The sequence below is a fragment of the Trichomycterus rosablanca genome, chromosome 27, assembly GCF_030014385.1.
Source record: "Trichomycterus rosablanca isolate fTriRos1 chromosome 27, fTriRos1.hap1, whole genome shotgun sequence".
Taxonomy (NCBI): Eukaryota; Metazoa; Chordata; class Actinopteri; order Siluriformes; family Trichomycteridae; genus Trichomycterus; species Trichomycterus rosablanca.
The window spans coordinates 2,019,487-2,037,449 of NC_086014.1; the positions used below are offsets into that span (position 1 = coordinate 2,019,487).

The window sequence follows — 17,963 nt, forward strand, 5'->3', positions numbered from 1 at the left end:
ACACATCCTTCAAATAGGTTTTTAAGTCGATTCCTCCTTGCCGTCTCCATTAATAGGTTAGAGGGGTCAGTATGACTGCACAGCACCAGGGATGAAGTTATTGATCCCACAATAGATGAAACCAGGGCCTTTCTACAGAGACACAATGGCTCATCAATAGAGAACATGCAGATAACATGATAAGAACTACTGTTTGTCAGTCGTAGCATTTAGACCTATTGCACACATTAACATTTATCTGTGAAATGGAAAGTTGATGAAAATTAGAAGCAGACACCAGAGTAAAATTTTGTCATTGTTTTATATAAAAAGGATATATAGAGCATTTCATTTTGACATCAACAAACCTCTCGATTTACAGGAAACACAGCAAAAGAAGCCACACTTTACTTTGAGGCACAAAACAGGAATATGGTACTGAACTGTATAAAGTCATGGCTAATAACTGTCTTTTCTGTGCAGTTTCGAATACCTTTACAAACAATCCCTTGCATCACTGAATATTGCCACAGAAGTGGGTGTAGAGGGCATAGGAGAGGAGCAGGAGGTCTCAAGCCACTGACAAGACACAGACCAGAGACAATAGGGACATCATAAAAAGGGGGAGGGGGGAAAACATATATGACAACAACATACTCGCAAAAATGCAACCACTGGCAACCACACAGGACAACAATAAAGGTGTGTCCACCTGCAGAACTACAAACCAGGGTGGAAATATCACTAGGAATTAGTTGCAGGTGGCACTTAAAAATCATTCTCTTTTGGTGAGTGGATCCAGCACAAACTCTCTACAGAGCAAAGAGATCTGCACTGGACTCCTGCTAAATCTATTTATACATATATATATATATATATATATATATATATATTATACACATTTTAACAAGAACTGTATACTTCTTTTTTTAATTGTCATCACAAAAACACCAACCAAAAGTTACTACAGTTAAATGTGCTAATGTGTTACATACAAATATTTTTGTTTATTGTCTGTATTGGATAAACATGAACTGTTACCATGGATTTATTGCTTTGTACATTGAATATGGTCAGTGCGCCTGTTCTGGCTGTAGGAGCATTTCGAATAGTTTGGGAATACGCCTCCCGTACACGTGACCTGGCTAAATCCAAATCTCTAAATCCCAATCTACACATTACCTTTGGTTACCTGTGCAAAGAAATCAACCCATTAGTAACTTAAGGGGATTGAAATGTTCTGATCCATGCACGATTAAGTACGATTAACTAACGTCTAGATGGCATGATTATAACTCTAGGATAAACAATAAAACAGAAAAAACTAGGATTGGGTCTTTGGACACTCTGTGCTTTGTACTTTTTTACCATGTGCTTTATTCTTGATTTATGTTCTCAAAATCTCTTCCATCACATTACAGCTACCAGACTGAGCAAGTTGTGCTACAGCAGAGCTTCAGTTGCTTTTTTATCTAGCGTCAAATGAACCTGACTGAGTTGTCCATAAATAAATATTCTATTAAGGATTAATTCCATTCTATCCCAGACCAGACTTAAACCTAATGTTCACAGACTATTCACATTTGAAAGATCTGTCCAGGGCACTCGGGTGGCACAGCAATCAAATGTCCTAGCCCACCACTACTGAGATATGAAATCTGTCTGATATCTCAGCTGCTTTATCGACCGGCCGGGCGCCTACACAGACATGATTGACTCTGTCTGTTGGGAGGAATGGTCGAAGGGATTCTCATTACTGGCTGGCGAAGGTGCCTGTACAAAGATGAATAATGGAGAGCAGTGCGTGATTTCCTGTACGCTATACTGCTCTTTGTTTGAAACTACAACAAGGTGAAAAGAAGCAGTTGGCAACATCTTGGTTTGGATGGGGCGTGTATTAGGTACCGTCTTTCTCAATCAGGGCACGGGTCTGCAGCAACTGGGTAATCAGATACAGCTAGATCCTAAATGTATGAATAAAATCTTAATAAAACACTCATCCAAATGAGTGAAGCTGTTGTATTTCTATGGAGTGGACAAGTGCCTACTATTTTTTAGCTCACATTGATTCATTCTACACAACCTATTATATACACGAGACATATGACTAGAACACAGTGGTTCACTTTAAGCACCTAGTGTTGCCAGCAAGTCACTAACTATGTGGAAGTGTACTAGGGCTCCCCAGTAAACTGTCTCATCAGTCTCAGTTGAAGACACAACATCCAGCTGTATGTGCTTGTAAATAAGTGCAAAAGACTGAAAAAAAGACCAGTTGTGCTCTCATCTCAGCTAGGAAGGGTTGTAGCGCTGCAGGATATAAACCTTCCTGCTGTAGCATTGTAACTGTAGGAATGTTAACTGTTTAATTGGATTATCTATACAACTTATCATTTCTTACAATTTAAATCATAAGTTATGATTGTATCCATTCTAACATCCATTATTGGATCACATTATGTAAAACTTGAATTCTGTAATCACACAGCCTATCTTTCAACCTTCAGTAATGTTTTCTATGGGCTGGGATGATGGGCACAAAAATTGTAAGATTATAATCTGCCACCCTCATCCCCCTTAAAACTACCCAGTGGACATTTGCATTTATTAAATCTGCCCATCACATAATTATCCCATGTTAATCAGAACACAGACATTGGCTAAAAACAATCAAAATCTCAGATACTGCGTTCACTGGAACGTTTTAGAACTGTGCTTTAAACCGAGTGCCAAAGACCCAAGTCCTCGCTAGTCTCCAAAAACCTCATGGCCATAATGACACAACACATTAAGAAACAAACTCATGATTTTGTGCAGTAATACAAAAGAACTCTAGCAGCTCGGTCTAAAAAAAGAAAAAGAAAAAATGAGTATATTTGTTCAGTTTACAGGGTTTTGTGGTTGTGGCTGGTCTAGCTCTGTGTGCATTTGTTATTTGAGCCTTAATGAGGTGCAGTGGTTCTGAAAACCAGCAGCTAAGCTAAATCTACTCATTGTTGAGGTGCAAAGATCAGTTTCACAACATTTCACATGATTGCACTTGAAATATATTCACTTTTTATTTTTACATGGGCAGTTTATAATTAGATTTTAAGTCTGCCAATTAAATAATCGATATGTATAATATCTCTATAGATTTATATTATATTTTATATATGTATATATATACTGATCTACTGTATATTAATAGTTTAAATACATTAGTTTTTCACTTTGTGCAAACATAAATTGTGTAGTTTTTTACAAATTAGTGAATACTTTGCACTCTTTTTTGAATCAAACGTATAATCACTACAAAATGTCTACCGTGTTGATATGTGCGAGTGATTGTATTTGTATTAATGTGCTTTTGTCAGTAATTCCGTGTGTGTTTGTGGTCTAGGAATAATTCCCACCCTGCCTGTACCCGTACCCTCCCTCCTCCGCTCCCTCCTGGACGTATTCCTCTCGTTTTTCCCATCCATCGGCCCATCCTCCGTTCAGTTGCGAGGTAGCTCCGTATGACTTGGCCGGACCGGCCAGGGCTCCATAGTTCTGTGTGATATCTCCGGTCTCCTCAGCCAGCTCGTCCTCGTCGATGAAGCCGCACTTCTCCTCGCTGGTCTGCTCCGGGTCGGCCCATGGTTGTTTTTCACCCGAAGCGAAGAGGCCATAGAAGATCACACCGCCATAATGGACCATAGAGGCGATGAGGAACACATACTGCCACTCTTCTCTGGTCTGAAGATGAAAAATGAAACAAAATCAGATCTTGACCTGACGCGAACACATTTCTGAAGTGCATACTGTGCCAAAATATACTTATATATCTGTATATATTGTTTATAAGAATAGATACACTACTGCTCCTATCATTGTTATTATGTCAGATGCACAATTCGCACTATCTATCTATCTATCTATCTATCTATCTATCTATCTATCTATCTATCTATCTATCTATCTTTCTATCTATCTATCTATCTATCTATCTATCTATCTATCTATCTATCTATCTATCTATCTATCTATCTATCTATCTATCTACTGTATCTATCTATCTATCTATCTATCTATCTATCTATCTATCTATCTATCTATCTATCTATCTATCTATATTGATCTATCTGTCTGTCTCTATCTATCTATCTATCTATCTATCTATCTATCTATCTATCTATCTATCTATCTATCTATCTATCTATCTATCTATCTATCTATCTATCTATCTAAATTATATGTCCTATAAACATCTTAAAAATCTCTTGACAAGTACAGAGCATGTGATACAAACCTGCTCTTCACAGCATTAAAAAAAACACTTTCTAGGTCCTTCAGTGGCTCACTTGCACCTGTCTTACCTCTTAGATCTCAATTTTTTATGAAAATACAATGGTACATTGATACACTGTTCAAAGGATCGACCGAGCCATCACTGTCACAACAAAGGAAAACTGAGCACCTGCAGCAAAGCTCCAGCAATCATACTTCATAATAAATCATATTTCCTATAATAAAATCCACAGAGCATTCAAATCAAATCTTACTTAAGATATTCCTACCTTGTTTTTAGTCATGGCACCCACAATCAGAGGGCACACCATGCCCGAAAGGGTTCCCACTCCATTTGAGATGCCCATGAGAATACTGGCGTAACGTGGAGCAATGTCCAGGTGATTAACGTTAAAGCCTGGAGAAAAGACAAAATAGTCATTTTGTTTTTTTAATTTGTTCATACTTAAAACAAAAAGAAGGTTATTATTGTGCTGTATCTACATTTGTTTCTCTAGCTGACTGCAGTGAAGGTGCACAATTGGCTAAATATTAACTGCATTTTTAGGGTGTGGACTTCCTGCTACTATTTCTGACACCTTGCTGGAGCATTTGATTAAAAATAGACTGCACAGCCATCTTGTAGAGCAGACACACACACACACACACACACACACACACACACACACGGTGCATTCTGTCTGCCAGCGTTGGAAGTAAGGCAGAAGAGGAAGGATGAATTATTTAACAAGCTCAGTAGCGATGCACTCGTCTTCAGCTACAGACAAAGGACTGAGAGAGCTGAGCAAACAGTCCAGAGAAGAGAAGCCCTAATTAAAGCAAAGTGGCGTCTTTAAGCATTTCTTTCTCTGTGCTAAGTCAAAAATTGCTAGAGATTATACTGTTATGTGAAAGAAACACCATATTTGTTACACCTTTAAAATACAATACAATGCATAAGAATAGATAGAATAGATAGAGATACTGGTTTTGTTCAAAGTGGTATTGTGGTGTTGTCCTAAATCTGTTTATTGTGATCTAATTCACATTTACTCATAAGATTTAAGTTGTACATTTCTTTTACAATGTGATTAAACTATTGTGATAGAATATTAATACAATATTAATGCATTTTCTTATAAGGTAACTCACCTGATATTGCAAAACCACTAAAGCCAACAGCTAACACTAGGAATGAGATGGCTACTCCTTTACTTTGAGAGTATCCTACTATCAGCAGCAGTGTGGCCTCCATACCAAAGCCTGTAAACAACAGAAATACTTTGGTTAGCTCATTTGTTCCTATTAAACATAATTTCAACATTAGAATTGATGATAAATAAAGGCAATATAAAAACATTTATGTTTTCTACATTTGAAAGAAATCAGAAGTGTAAAAGTACATTATAGAACCACATTTAGGGCACTATGAAGATAGATAGTAGATAGATAGACAGCACAATCAAGGAAAAAAGTAAAAATATTTAGCCAGCATATTATAAATGGATATATGTTAAGGTTCATTAAAACAAAGACTAGATATATCTAGATGTTGCTATAGATCATATAAACATATAAACAATGTTTAATTCAAATTGGGTACATTATTGGCTGGACAAAACAAGAAACAACTCTAATAAAGGTAAAGATGTTTATTAAACAGCCATGAGAGCTACACTGCCATAGTGAACATCCCCGTTAGTATGAGTACGTGGAAAGTTCATGGACAATAATTGTCCCCGGATAGTTGTGCCCAAAGCTAATGATAGAGATTATCAAAACAGAATCCAGCAATTACTTAAAAGAGTTGCAAAGTAACGTGAAAACAGTCAACCAGAAAGCAATGAACAACAGTGTGTTCTTCAATCCCACACTGCATCACTCAAGCATTTAGACAAATCAGAAAAAACACAGATAAAACACAGCAAAGATTTACATGCAAACACAATACAGAGCTGCTATAAACTGCTATGAAATGCTGTATTGTCACTGTAAACTTAACTTTGGTCAGCTATTATGAAAACCTTGTTCACTCATTTATTCATTCTGTTCAGACACCATAACCTTTATGTCCTCTGGCACCACTGAGACTTGGCCGCCCATATGTAGTTTAGCCTAACATATCATCTATATTTATCGTGTGTTTCTGGTTTTTTATAAGAGAAAATCCCTGTACTCACCTCCACAGTTCATGATTTTCCTGACGTTGGTCGTAGACATGATATTCTTACTGCGCAGATGATCTGCTAGTTGCCCTCCAATGGGCACAATAATGGTCATCACCAAATGAGGAAGGGCGGACAACATGCCAACCTGAATAATAAAATCAGGGTCTTTTGTTAAACTTTATGATCGTTTATGATTACATATGTTTTGTTGTACAAGTTGGATCATCATCAAAAGGTTTGAGTTTAAGTGGCACCCTAAAACTGGATTTCAATGTGGTGATTTAGAGCAGTCAGTCCACTGTCTGCTGTTTTTAAAGTCTAAAACATCTGAAATATTGAGTATCTGGGTTTTCCTGACAACAGTTCTGACCTCAATTGCTATTAACAATCTTGGTATAAACTGGACCTTCTCATCCAACATCAGTGCCTGACCTCACGAACCCTTTATTAAACTCAATAGCCCACATTCTGACAGATACACTCCATGACCTAAAGATGGGATGGGATAATGTGGGATGTTTAACAAACCCATGTTTGGGTGTCTATATACTTCTGGCCATCTAGTGTATGCCTAGCATTTTGATAATATGACACCTCATTACGTACATCCAAATCTGAGATACTGTCTGTGCTCTTACCTTGCTGATCTCAAAGCCGAACACCTCCTCAAAGTACGCTGGCTGGCTAATGAGCAGAAGATAAAAGGTCCAGCTCCTGCAGAAGTTGGCAACAATGATTGCATAGACTGGCATAGAGGTGAAAAACTTTCTCCAAGGCGTCTTGAATTTCTGTGGGACACAGATATAATGAGACAATTAAAAGATGTAGCTAACACTACTGCCAAGATGATAGCTTTATGGGGATCTGTCTGTCTCAAAGCTGAAACTAATCAAAGCCTGGAATCCTACCACAACATTTTAAGGAGTTAGCATGGGCGCTTTGCCTGGCCTGCTACTACGCAGCCGCATACAGAACAGTTCGATGCACTTTGAATGTTGGCACATTTACCTCATCGCTAGTATTAAAATGATCTGAGCCACTGTATCCCTTCTGTTCAGACACCATAGCCTTTATGTCCTCTGGCACCATTGAGACTTGGCCGCCCAGCGACCTGTCGGTGGTTCGTGGCTTGTGTTCCCTAAGACTTCTGGCACCATTTTGGGGATACTTAAGCCACTTGTCAGCCATAACCATTTGACCCGTCTCATCTACTCCCTTCAACACTTGTACTATGAGTAACTACCAACAGCTCAACATTTAATCATGACTGTGACACAACTGTTACAAAATAGGAATTTTCACGTACATATGGGGTGGGGTGATCCTTTTTTTATATACACTACAATTAATAAACTGATCTAACAAACAAAAACAATCCTAAATAAAACTGTTTGATAGTTTGTATGAGCATAGTATGGACATCCACAGTCTATACTGATCTATACTAATATTAACATATCATTAATGCTTTAACAACTTTACTTCTATCTAATCAAATGTTCCAAACTTGAAGGGCACTCTTCTGATGCAATAACTCAGAAACCACTGCCCAGTCCTGTGGTCAATATTTATTTGTCCTGACTTTCGACACCTCCTGCTCCCCAGGAGAAGGTGACATTAAATAAAATCAAATATTAAATGGCAGCAGTATTGACTGAGACGAAATGCCTGAGTACATAAAAATCTATTGAGTTCTTGAAGCCCACAAGCATTGCCGTGTATTACTTTAAACCAGCAACACAACTGAAGACACTCAAACTAAAAACATAGGAAGATTATTCTCATTATACAGACACATCATGCAATCCTGACACAAATAGATCTGGATCTTTATTTTCTTTGGCTCAGCAGAACTAAAAGCCCTTTGGGTTTAAGGTAGGAACATGCTCGTTGCAGTAATTGTATCAGACGTTGAAGGGTGAGTAAGTAGGATGCCTTATGAAGAGAGAAGACCCAGGGGAGCGGAGATCAAAACAAGTGTGGTACGGATGATCTGCACCCTGCTTGTCTTCTGGATGAGCTCAGAGCTTTTAAGACTAAATTCAGTCTGACTCTGCAACACTTGCAAGCTTTTCAAGAGCCACATTCACCAAACAAAATAAAGTCCAGGAGTTTCTGCCACACCTATTACACCCATTGTTCCAGCTTTGTGGCGACAGTTTGGAAAAGACCCACTGTTCCAGTGCACAAAGCAAGGTCCATAAAACGTGGTGTGTTCTGACCTCAACCCCTTTAAACAAAAGTTTCATTAAGGGTTGTGGCATGTCCACAGCCGTTCCTGAAAATATACTAAGTGCAGGCTGAATTACACACTGGACCAGGAACCAATCAATAGAATCCAAGCAGATGCAAGAAAAACGTATCAGTTCCACACAGACTGTATCCAGTGCAGATCAAACCTGGTCCAACGGAGCTGTGAACACCTGACTTTTATCTGAATTGTATTTTTTTTATCCTTTGTCATGTCTCTCACCTCTGCAGGACCCATCAGATTGGCACTTTCTCCTATGCTCTCCTCAATATAGGTGCGCTCCTCGTCAGTGATGGTTGGATGTTCAGCAGGACTCTCGTAAGACACTAAGATCCAGAATACGTACCACACTAGGCCGAAACTCCCTAAAACAATGAATAATAACACAACAAACCTTGATGTAAATTATATATATATAGATATATGGAGTGTCAGAAAGTCTGGTGCATCTAATGTTACCACGAATACAAACCCGTGGAAATAGCAAAGGAAAAATCAATAGTGTGTCAGGGACTAAATCTATACTACAGATTCAGCTCTGCCTCATACTGAGGCTTTACGTTACATATGTGTGCTTTTAGGCAAATTGCATATGCACAAATGAATATAAAAGTGCATATTAATATTCCATACATACAGCTAATGTCTTTGTAATAAGATCATTTAAATTACCGTAAACATAGAAGACAGAAGACCAGCCAGTATACTGCACCAGGATGCCAGCCAGAGGCATGGCCACAACAGCTCCAGCATAAGAGCCTGTATGGAAGAAAAGAAATCAGATTACTGATACTTTCAGTGGAGGAGAACAATAAATATAGAACTGTATTTATAACACCAAGATAATATGAGCTAGGGTTTATTTTTAGCAAAGCCAGGTCCTGCTTATAGATAGAAATCACACTCTAAATCATCCTACAGCAGTTAAGGAATCTATTAGTTACATTACTGGGATGGATCCAAAGATAGTTTTACTAATCCCACTTCCCTAGATAGGCAGCCAAGCACCAGATTTCAGCCCAGAGCGATGTTGGCTTTGCTTATGCTAGTAACATCAAGCATAAGCTAATACAGCACATTTTTTATCCAAATGACGTTTTGTCCATCAGATTTACACAATTCCTTTGCCACTCTACGCAATGCCCTCTTTTTTCTATTCAAATTTAGCATTTTCATTCCTTTACATCCCAATCTAGTTGCATCTAATTGCCAAATGTACCAAAAACCTCCTCCTTCCCTGCAGACCCTCAACCTGACCAATGAGCACCACAGATTATCATGCATCCCCTCCAACACAAGCAAACTTGCTGACTGCTTCATTTCACCTGCCAGAGATTAAAGATTGTGTATCAACCAAAATATTGACCAGCCAGCAAAGGAGGCAACTGCAGCGGCAATAAGGAACTTGTTCAACCATACCCTCTCAGACCTAGCAGATTGTGTCTGTGTTGGGAACCCAGCCTATTCCATAAAAGCATATTACGAAGTTGTTGTATTATACATGCCAACCCTTTATATATACGTATATATGTGGTTAAAGAAAGAGTGTCCAACATACCTTTAATTATATAAAGGGTTTGGTGTGAAGAAACTCTAGTGACCTAAACACAAATTCATTAAATACTGGGAATGAACTGAACATGTGCTTACCACAAAAGGAGGTAGTAGCCAAGCGACTCCGTTCCAGTGGAGGGGCCCATTTACTCCAGATCCCATGGCATGCTGGGTACGTCACTCCCTGTCATGAAACAATAATAATTTTAATTATAATTATTAAGTTTTACAGATACAGATTTATTTTTACAAACCACTTCATTTGGGTTGCAGGGGGTTCAATGCCACCTACAGTACGAACGCTAAGCATAGAACATTATTAGACCCTGGACAGGAAACCAATCCATCCAAGGGAGACAAATACTTCCAGATTCACTTTCTTACTTACTCACACCTAGGATAAATTTAGAGTATCAATCTACCTCCTGCCATAAGGTGTGGGAAAACTGGAGTACCCAGAAACAAGCCCAGGCAGATATGCAACACCAAAGACATTGACCAAATGTGAGCATCTTACCAAAGACCTTAAATATAAATGTTGCTATGCAGTACCCACCATTGTACCCATTTTAAATGGTTGAGTAATGCAAATTGAACCAAGAATATGATATTTCCAACAAAATGAAACTAAATAGCAACTTTAAAAAAAATAAAAAGTAAATAAAAGTACTGAAATATTACTTCTTGAACCTGCGACTTTCTGATCACTAACCCTGTACTTTAACCAGCGAGCTATCACTTCCTGCTGCTGTGCTGCATTGCAGCTTGAGTCATTCTAGCAGATTAAATGACATCAGTGTGGTATGAGTACACAGCAACCAGACAAAGCAGTAAGATCATCGCATACTGACCACATCTGATTATGTCATTTTCTGATGCAACATCTATGAGATCCCACAGAAGACCTTGAGAAATCTGATACTAAAAGCATGCTACCAATACAATGCTTCTCTACATTATTACTACTAATCATAGAAGACCAAACATTTCGTGAAACACCTTAGATCGTCAGAATAAACGTGGGTTTTTTATTTCTAGTGACAAAAAGATTTAACAGGAATGATGAAAAATAAGAAAAATAAGGGTACATAAAATGCTCTTTCAAGGTCAATGCCTGAATTCACAAATGACAGAATGGGCACCACATCTCAAGGTCACATCTCAAGGTTTCTTCCTTGTAAAATATAGGACCTTTGTTCTTGCCACTGTTGCACTAGGTTTGCTCATTATGAAATCTAATTGTTCCTGGAATCTAAAGTACTATACCAACAAACTGTAACCAAATTGAGAGGGGGGCTTTAACATTAATGCGCATCGTTTTGGATTGGAATATCAGACAAGGTCATGATGAGGTGTCCACATGTTTGTGTTCATACAGTGTAAGTCGAAAGAGGGAATAATGCTTTTTGAGACCATAACTGATCGCATACCTCCACCAGTCCCTGCAGTATCCTCACGAATATAACGCAGCCGTAGTGAACACGAGCAGCAGACGGGATGAACATGTTGAGGAAGGAGGTGAGAACAATGGCTGCTCCAAACACTCTGATACACACAAACACACAGCACACTTACACACTGCATTATTATTATTATCTCTACTACACAAAAAACATCCTGTATATTAATTAAAAAGTATTTTACAAGCAGAATGAATACGTGTTATATTTTATTTATTTTAAGCAGAAAAGCTTGAAAGAATGCATTATTTACTCACACTACCATGTCTAAAATAAATACTGTAATACAGTTTCTGCATCATTTAAAGGAGAAACTCAGTCCCACCCTTGATGCTCCTGGTTTTGCGTTTTTTTCCATTACAAGTAAGTCACGACTCTTCTTGTTTCTTGGGAGCCGAGATCCCCACCGTACAATGGTTTTTTGCCTCTTTTATTATAAATAGTGTATTTCTTTTATAAAAAAAAATAACTCTAGCATTACAGTCATTTTTGCTTTGCCGAATGTAACGTTCCCATAATTCCAATCTGACACTGTTAAACTTAAATACCCCATTTAAGATCAGCACAATTTTAAAAGGCACATCTGTTCTTATGTTCTTATGTAAATGATTTTATTTGTTTAAAAAATATACACATTTAAATAAAGAAAATTCAAGCTAAAATAATTTGCGTATTTTACACTATACACAATATATAGCCTATATATATAAATATATTAAAATAAACACATATAGCTACTAAAGACTACTTTATCATCGAGGTTTGTATAATATTCAGATTAAAAAACAATTCATAAAATACATTAAAATTTCTAATATCTAAGACTATCTAAGACTTTGCAGCATAAGAATATTAAAAGCTACAGTATTTCTGATTAGATGAAAATCATCCTGCTGTTCTTCATGCACTGAATTTATGGGTTCCTGGCGAATTGCAAGATGAGCACAAGTTATTAATTACAGCAGAAACCGACTTGTCATAAATATGCTGAATTCATTTTGCCAAAATATTGTAACACTGTGTGTTCTATGAATGCCAGCTTAGTGCTGTACTGCTCAGATCACGATGCAGTATAAAGAACTCAGATTTCCATCCATGTTATAGCAACGCTTATGCAATATTAGGGGAATGAGCAAGCCCCTTGGCAGTGTCGCGATGCCCCCTCCTTTTATTCGTTGAGCAGATTAGACACGGTGTTCCCCCGAGATCTCATTAACAGGTGGAGAAAGCCAAATCCCCCTTGGTGTGTTCTGCCACCAAGCCAAGAGCAATGGCACCGCCACAATTACCAGCCTGCTCAATTCTGTATCACATCCTATATTTCGTTTCCTAATACTGTACATATCATTTTGGAATTTCTTGATGAACAAATAAAAATATGTTCTAGCTGAGTAGGTATAATAAAATCTACATTGACATTTAAGGTACAGTGTATTTATGTATTATTTTAGACTTTGCGATTGCAAGAAATCGAATCGATTTTTTTATTTACAATATTAAATGCGTTTTTCTAAATCCAGTCATGAGACAGTTTGCATATCGAAATCATTCTGCATAATAAATTACTGGAAAAAGAAAAGCACCCATAATACAAAGACACAAAACACACATCGAAATCACAGACAAAACTGATCATAATTAGGACAGAATTTTGAATACCTGTTGGCTGCTAGTCGGGAGGATATGTACCCTCCAGGGATTTGGGTCACTATATATCCCCAGAAAAATGAACCATGGATCATTCCCACGGTCTCCGGGTCCCAGTTAAACTTAGCTTTCTAAGGGAAAAAAAAAATAAAAATAAAACTGCAATTTATTTCCTGTGTATTTTAATTTAGGTAAATTATCATGTGTATTTTTAAAAATCCTAATAGAAATGTGGGGTTGTAGGTAGGCTATGTGTACACACTTTGAAAAATAATTAATTTGATTAACGATTATATAATCATTTTAGCTGGTGCCACCGTACACGTTTTAATGATGTGAAAGGCGCTTTTAATGTGGCCAAAAAAATGTAAACGAAATATGTAATAAAAGAATTAAAAACATCATAATCAAATGCAATATTTTTTGTAATGATTGTGGCTTCATGACAAATAACAAAATGGTCATTAACATAAAAAGAAATTATATTTTTTATGTTTAAATTTAAAACAGAAAAGAAAACAGATAAAAATATATTATGTCTATATTGCACAACATATCTCATACAAAGATGTGTTTAAACATTAAATTTTACATTAAAAAAAATATCTACAAAGATCCCTTGTAGTCTTGTAGCCAATCACTCCTTTCTTAAAGGCACACCAAAATAGAGGTTTGTGCATCAATGGGAATAATATTGTTTATTACTAAATGACTTCTGCGTGTGTTCAGGTGGTCACGGCACCACCTAATCAGATGTATTTTTTAAGTATCTATTAAAAGAGGGCAGGGACGGTTTGTTGTAGAATCATGACATGCTTCCAGTGGTTAGGGGTATGCTCTGACGGAGGGGGCAAAGCAGGGAAACACGTTTGTGACGTAGAAGTCCCACCTATACAGACACACACTCACACACACCTCTTTGATGATGATCTTGCCGTTTACGTGAATGGTGCTGTTGTTGACCATGCTGACTATGGCCACACCCAGATTGCAGCGGATCCCGAAGGAGATGCAGAAGCCGAGGCCGCTCATGATAGCGATGATATACCGGCGCGGCAGCCCGAAACACGTACAGTCACAGAGAGGCGTTTTCCTCTCGGTACTCTGAGCTGGTCTTCCATCCTGCGTTAATTCTATATTCTCTCCAGGTTTCTGTCTCTTCTCCAACACCCTGAACCAACAATACAGCAGTTATCCTCTCAACTCACTAAAACAAGCCATGCCAGGCAGGTATAATGGGGCAAAAATATTAATAAACAGCATGTAAGTATAAAATAAAACACAATATTAATTGAGCTTTAATTCTGGGTTATTCTTATTGTCCAAGCTTTTCAGATTTAAAAGTCTACACGTCCCTTATGTACAAATTGTTGGGTTATTATTATACAGTCCACGCAACATTAGATGTAAATTAAATTATGATCATTTTAACTTATTTTATAAGAAGACGCGTATTCATATTTTTTACGCATGAATAACCTTTGACTTTCCAGTCAGTCCGCAACAGGCCTCATCTGTACCGCATTGCAGCATTTCGTTCACCTTCATCTTATTTGCATTCACACAAGCTCCCCACTTTCCAAATAAAAATATATAATACAAATCCAACATTTTGGTGTTTAACTAATAATTATTTGTAATGATTGTGCACAATGATTTTTAAGTACTAAGTACCATTTTCGATTTAATACAGTTCTAATCGTAAGGCAGATTTTATTCCGAAGTTTAACAGAAATATCTGCCTCCTAAAACATTCATTTTAAAAGAACAAGAAAAATATATTCTCAGTACAAAATGAATACAATTTTAACAGAATTCTTAAAAATACTATGTACATAGTTTCTGCACATTAAATACAACATTGGCATTTAGAGAGAATACGATGAAACTGGTCTGGGATTATTTAAATAGATAAACAGATGTTCATTTTAGTGTTTAAATAATTTTGTAATAATCGAAATATCGGTCTCTGAGTAACCTTGTTTTAAATGATTACATTCAGTGCTTCTGTCTGCCAAAATGTGCAATAGGCGACTATTAAAAAACTCATTCACAAATTCATTTAAAAACATGGTATAAAACAACAGTTGATGAACTGATAAACTATCATAAAAAAGACATAAGAAAATACATATAGGTAATATATAAACGTTTATTATGTATAATGGAATCATTAACAAATTTAATCTATTTAAAGAGTTCAAACCAATACATAAATATTAAAAAATAAATTTTTTGTTACTTAGTTGAACGGATTGACATTTTTTCAGGAGAACTCAGACAGCCTTTACAGTTTAGGCTGAATTATTTAAGGCACAGGTTCTGGAAAGTGGCACCCAGGGGAATTTTCTCATCAGCCACTGCAATTCAATCAGCCCTGAATATATAAAGAAAGCATTTCTTTCTTACAAATTTATCGTAAATCTTGACATTCCATTATATATAAACATTTATATATTATCTATATGTATTTTCTCATGTCTTCGGTGTGCGTGACTGGATTGCAGATGAGTTAAAGGTCGTGATAAGATCCCTGTCCTCACCTGCTGTTCTCTTACAGCAGTACAATTTATAAGTCGGACAAAATAGTAGTTTGCGTGTGCGAAATCATTTTACAGGATAAGTTTAAAACGAAAAGGAAACAAAATTCAGGCTTACTTGTGCAAATGGCCCAGTGTCTTCCCCGCTAGTTGTTTGAAACCCTCCTTGTTGGGAACAAAACCGGGCTCCTTCGGAGTATCCATATCCAAAAAGCCTGTAATAACCCCTCGTCTTTCTTTTCTCTGTTGTCGTCGGTGTTAAAGTATCATATCAAGGACAAACTGCTCGGACATACCGTAGTCACCAATCAGTGATCAAGTCGGATAGGTGAATAGATTTGAGAGCTGGAAAGGAAAAAAAAAACGCTCTACATGTGATGAGAGGAATCAGAAGTGATGCGGCTCTCTCGGTTCGCAACGCTAAACTCGCTCTTGTGCAATGTGAGAGGATCCAGTGCCATCTCGATGTGCTAATAAATCAGAACACTTCCAATCTTTCTGCCTCTCTAAAGAAAAAATAAAGTTATAAAAAGCAAAGCAGATCTAACGAATGGAAACGCGAAGACGCGAGGTGAGATTAAAAGTCGCAAGTTTGCGAATGATGGTTATCTGGTTTGCGGCGACACCGCTTTCAGCACCAAGGTCAGCGCCAGTGCTGCCGGCCGCTGCGCCTCCTCTACAGCACACGGCGGATGGATTTACACCCCCACCCCCCCCCCCCCCCCCCTTCACTCCCCACGCACTCCCTATACACGCCAATCTACCCACCGTCCACAGGACTGGGAGGGGTTATTTTAGGAAGCACAGAAAACCCTCACCAAAACCCAATTTTCAAGCGTCATCTTTCGGATTGGTGTGAACATGCATCACTGGGACAAAAAAAGCCATTTTAAATGAAGCAGTTCGGATTTGTGTCTTCATTCTTATTGCTTGTTTATTATAGGAAAGGCCAGACGAGCCTCCTGGGGGCGGTGCTATGGAAACCGAGTGAGGAGTGTTTCCCCCTCCGAGATCCGCAGCAAAAATGTATTAATAATTCAAGCCCAGCTCTCCAAACCCCTTTCCCCTTTTCCTGGCTGCAGTAGGAAAAAACAGGGTTATGTCAGTGCACATGCAATCCAGGAAGCCATTGAGACCTGAGACAAGTCTACAAATGACTTGTTAAATGTTTAAATCTCTCAAAAAGAGCATGAACAAATACTCGATTAATTTCCGACCATACTGGATTTTTTTATTCATTTTTGGCTACAACATCCTTGTCACAACACTTCTCTACACACAATTACAGCACTAGTTCACAAAGAAACAGCAAACAGGTAGTTCCACCCTCAGTAAGCAAACATCTGTCTCCATCTGGCGGACAAAATCAAATCTACACCTCAAGCTGAATGGTTTCACTAGCAAGTTCGACTCTGGACAGTCACACCCATGCAGCAATGTTTCTGGCAGATTACATTTACATTTTTTGGCATTTAGCAGACGCTTTCATCCAAAATACTGTGACAGTATATTGTATAAGCAATTGATGGTTAAGGGCCTTGCTCAAGGGCCCTTGATAAAAATTGCAACTTCACAGTGGTGGGCCTTGAGCCAGCGACCTTTTGGTTACTAGTCCAGTTCCTTAACCACCAGACTTCAACTGTCTCTTCACATAGCTATGATAAATGGTAATTTGCAAGCCTTGTTTAAAAAAGTGGTGAGCCCCGACCCATTGCTTGCAAAGACTAAAGCCTTTAGTGGATCCTCCTTTCATACAGAACGTTTTAAATCAGTATTACTCTTATTTTGCCCCGTCCCAACTTTTTGGAGTGTTGCAGGTATTAAATTCTAAGTTTATATTTACCAAATACAATAAAACTTGTCAGTGAAAATATTTAGTCACTTCTTTGTACCTTTGTCAATTAAATAAAGGTTTAAGAGAAGAAACATATCACATAATACACAAATCAAAATATATTATTGGAAATTGAGTTTGTAAAATGTTCTTTTTTGTCTTAAACAAGATTTTGTCTAAGGATTTAAAACTAAATACTTTTTACTGCATTATACATTACAAATTGTATCACAGTGTTCATAATTATCTATTCAGGTCTGATATTAAGGACGGTAAAGA

The 17,963-nt window shown here is 37.6% G+C and overlaps 1 protein-coding gene across 1 annotated transcript; it reads right to left on the reverse strand.

Annotated features, from left to right (window-relative positions):
- Positions 1-3,357: 3,357 nt before the first annotated feature.
- slc17a6b (solute carrier family 17 member 6b) lies at positions 3,358-16,393 on the reverse strand. The gene is made up of 12 exons (XM_062989590.1): positions 15,969-16,393; positions 14,226-14,481; positions 13,323-13,441; positions 11,634-11,748; positions 10,300-10,387; positions 9,322-9,408; positions 8,872-9,014; positions 7,037-7,186; positions 6,411-6,543; positions 5,383-5,493; positions 4,521-4,648; positions 3,358-3,699 (listed from the first exon to the last, which is right to left on the reverse strand). Exons 1-12 carry the CDS (start codon positions 16,052-16,054, stop codon positions 3,358-3,360), a joined length of 1,758 nt encoding a protein of 585 aa, XP_062845660.1. The 5' UTR covers positions 16,055-16,393.
- Positions 16,394-17,963: the final 1,570 nt, after the last annotated feature.